Source organism: Bombus pyrosoma, linkage group LG8, assembly GCF_014825855.1.
Source record: "Bombus pyrosoma isolate SC7728 linkage group LG8, ASM1482585v1, whole genome shotgun sequence".
NCBI lineage: Eukaryota > Metazoa > Arthropoda > Insecta > Hymenoptera > Apidae > Bombus > Bombus pyrosoma.
This window is the reverse complement of record NC_057777.1, coordinates 11,975,943-11,978,821: the sequence shown is the minus strand read 5'-3', so window position 1 is coordinate 11,978,821 and position 2,879 is coordinate 11,975,943. Positions and strand designations below refer to the sequence as shown.

Genomic DNA, 2,879 nt, shown 5'->3' with positions numbered 1-2,879 from the left:
ATTAAGAAATGGTTCTAGTCAGATTATTGACATTCGTGCGATCAAAATGATATTAAAACATGGCTATATTTCGCCAACAGTTTTTAACTAAATTAAAGAAATGCGTAATACGTAACTGGGACTCTATCTTATATAGTATCTTATTGCATTTTAGATATTCTATTTCATTCGTACTTATCTTTGGTACGCGCATGGTAACCGTAGAGCGCGACAGAGTGAATAGGAGTCGGATAATTTGGTTCTATCCTTAAACAGTCACCTCCTCGGATATATGGCCACGCACAGATCTGATCGTTGGCTATATATGCAGGCATTACGCTGGGGGAAAAGTAATTCTCAGAGGAATCTAAATTTCAGGATTTAGCAAATTCGTAAGTAGCTGTACGTGTATAAGGAATGCGCAGTACCTCCTTTGCCTCTGAGCCGTCCTGTTAGTCCTTTTTCCAGTAAGGCATAGTACTTGGTGACGCTGGTAAATGTACAGATAGTACTCAATCTACCGTGGGACCCGGGAGGGGATTAGGCCGAGCAGGCGGCCCCAGACGACCTAGGAACCGCCGAGGAGGACGCAGGGGACCAGTGGCGATCCCAGCTGATCAATGAAGCTGGCGAACACCGGGGCGCGGCGGCAGTTCTCCCAAATTGGGGGACATGGAAAAGCCGCCGCGGCCTCCCGCTCACCTTCAGAATGATCCAGATACTCACGGGACACGGCGTGTTCTGGGAGTACCTGAGGAAAATCGGACGGGAGACGATGGACATCTGTCACCACTGCGGGGAAGACAGGGACACGGCGCAGCATACGCTGGAGCCCTGCCCGGCATGGGAGCTGCCCCGCTACACCCTGCGGCAAGTCATAGGCGAGAGGCTGACCCCCTCAGCGATCATAGCAGAGATGCTGAGCGGGCCACAGGAATATGAAGCTGTCCGCCTCTTCTGCAAGCGAGTTATGCTTGCAAAGGAGCGAGCAGAAAGGGTGAGAAAGAGAAACTCGCACCTTTATTTTCTTCCTTTTCACTCGAATGATCCATCTTGACATACTTCAAATTAAATTCGATAGGAGCTTCGGTTTCAATCTCAAAATCCAGGTTATTGGCAGAATTTGTAAAATTGTATTTCTTCTGACACAAAGACGCTTCATGTTTCCACAAAGAGTATTTGTTTTAGCGCAGTCACTGTTGATTGATCATGGCGGTGAAAACAGGATGTAAAAGCATAATTCGACAAATACGTCGTTATTTTCTAGTTGATGATTCAACAAAAACGTAGCTTCTTCTAATTAACGTTGCTCGTACAAAACGTTTCGAATCAAAGTGCTGTATACAATGGTACCAGTACACCCTGTTCCGAGTATCGAGAATACAAAGACATAATTTTAACTTCATGTCGCGTCTTTTAATTAACGCGAGTTATACACCACGTATCGAATACGAGAGTGTTCGCACAGCAACAAAGGTTGTACGAATGTCGTGGTTTACACGGGGAAAGAGTTTAAGTTATTTTCTGGAAAATGTAATTTATTAAAAAATACCTACACTTTTAAAAACATATCGTACTACTAAAATCTACAAATTTCCCGAGCAATCTATTAAGTTTACCAGCCTTCTAATTTTTAGAAAATACAAACGCTAGCTTTTATAATTACTCAACCGGTGAAAGCTCGTGAAAATAGTTCATTTTCCGCTGTGAAACAAGCAATTTAGTTGATTACGCCCCACAACTATTCTTTGATATAAACGTCAATTCTTATTTCTTTATAGAAATCCTAATACGACAATTTTCATTCGCGCTTTCATAGCGATATATATCGTTGTTGGTCTCATATTCCTCTCGATTATCGAATTGTGCGATCGGCACTGTGATGGAAATTGAAATATTAATTTACTGAATATTTAATGTAATAGTTTAATTGCACATTACAAAGCATTATCGTTCCCGTACAATTATCATTCAACGTCATTAATCGATAGCTGGGTAAGTAAATATATCATCTCATAATGAAAATTGTAATTTAAATATTTACATTAGTCATCTGTCAAATATGAAACTTATCATGTAATCATTCCACGTGTGATAAACAAAATGAATTTTTTTAATCTTAATATCAGATTCATTAATAGGTTTGTTCATTTTTTAACGAATGTTATAATTATTATATCGAGCAGACGTTTAAACGAATAATTATAGCGAATAAACATTGCAATAGAAGAAAAATGACCAATATCAGACCAATTAAGAAAAGAAATTGCAACATTTACTTACTTACCCTCGCTTCATTTATTTTCTAACTTTTTCAAACACTTATGCTGACCAAAAATGATTTACAAAATATAAAGATTAGCAAACGCGCGCGCCGAACGAAAAACTCCCTTTAACAAAAAATTTTACAATAATGAAATAGGGTAATGATCAACGTACTTTGTAAAATACACACGCGCACACAGAAATATATACGTATATAAAAGCACATAAATATAATGCGCTCAAAGAAAAGCAGACAAATTTATTACTCGATCTGATGCATACAGATCTATCATAATTTTCATTAAGCTGTTTCAAGCGGCACTTAGTAAACGATACGATAACGCGATTAGATCTCTTTATCTCTTATGTGAACAAAACGATGTATATTAAATAAAGTTAGAGACCGTATGTAATATCTAGTTCACTCCTTTCCCGGCTGGTCGTCTAGCCTAGAATGCTTGACATCTTCTAGTTCAACAAACTGAGATCATCGCAAACAATGTTTGCATGGTTGCAAACAACAGGAAGCGTCTAAGGCTGACACCCAAACTTCACTCAGTGCTCGATGTTTGAGTCGAGCGCAGTTTGTACTAGGTCAGAAACGTTGATTTGACTCGTAAAGTATATTTCAACAT

General features: G+C 39.1%; 1 protein-coding gene across 1 annotated transcript; it reads left to right on the top strand.

Moving 5' to 3' along the window:
* Window positions 1-688: 688 nt before the first annotated feature.
* LOC122570305 lies at window positions 689-1,108 on the top strand. Its single transcript, XM_043732427.1, has 2 exons — window positions 689-976; window positions 1,061-1,108. Exons 1-2 carry the CDS (start codon window positions 689-691, stop codon window positions 1,106-1,108), a joined length of 336 nt encoding a protein of 111 aa, XP_043588362.1.
* The last annotated feature ends 1,771 nt before the right edge of the window (window positions 1,109-2,879 follow it).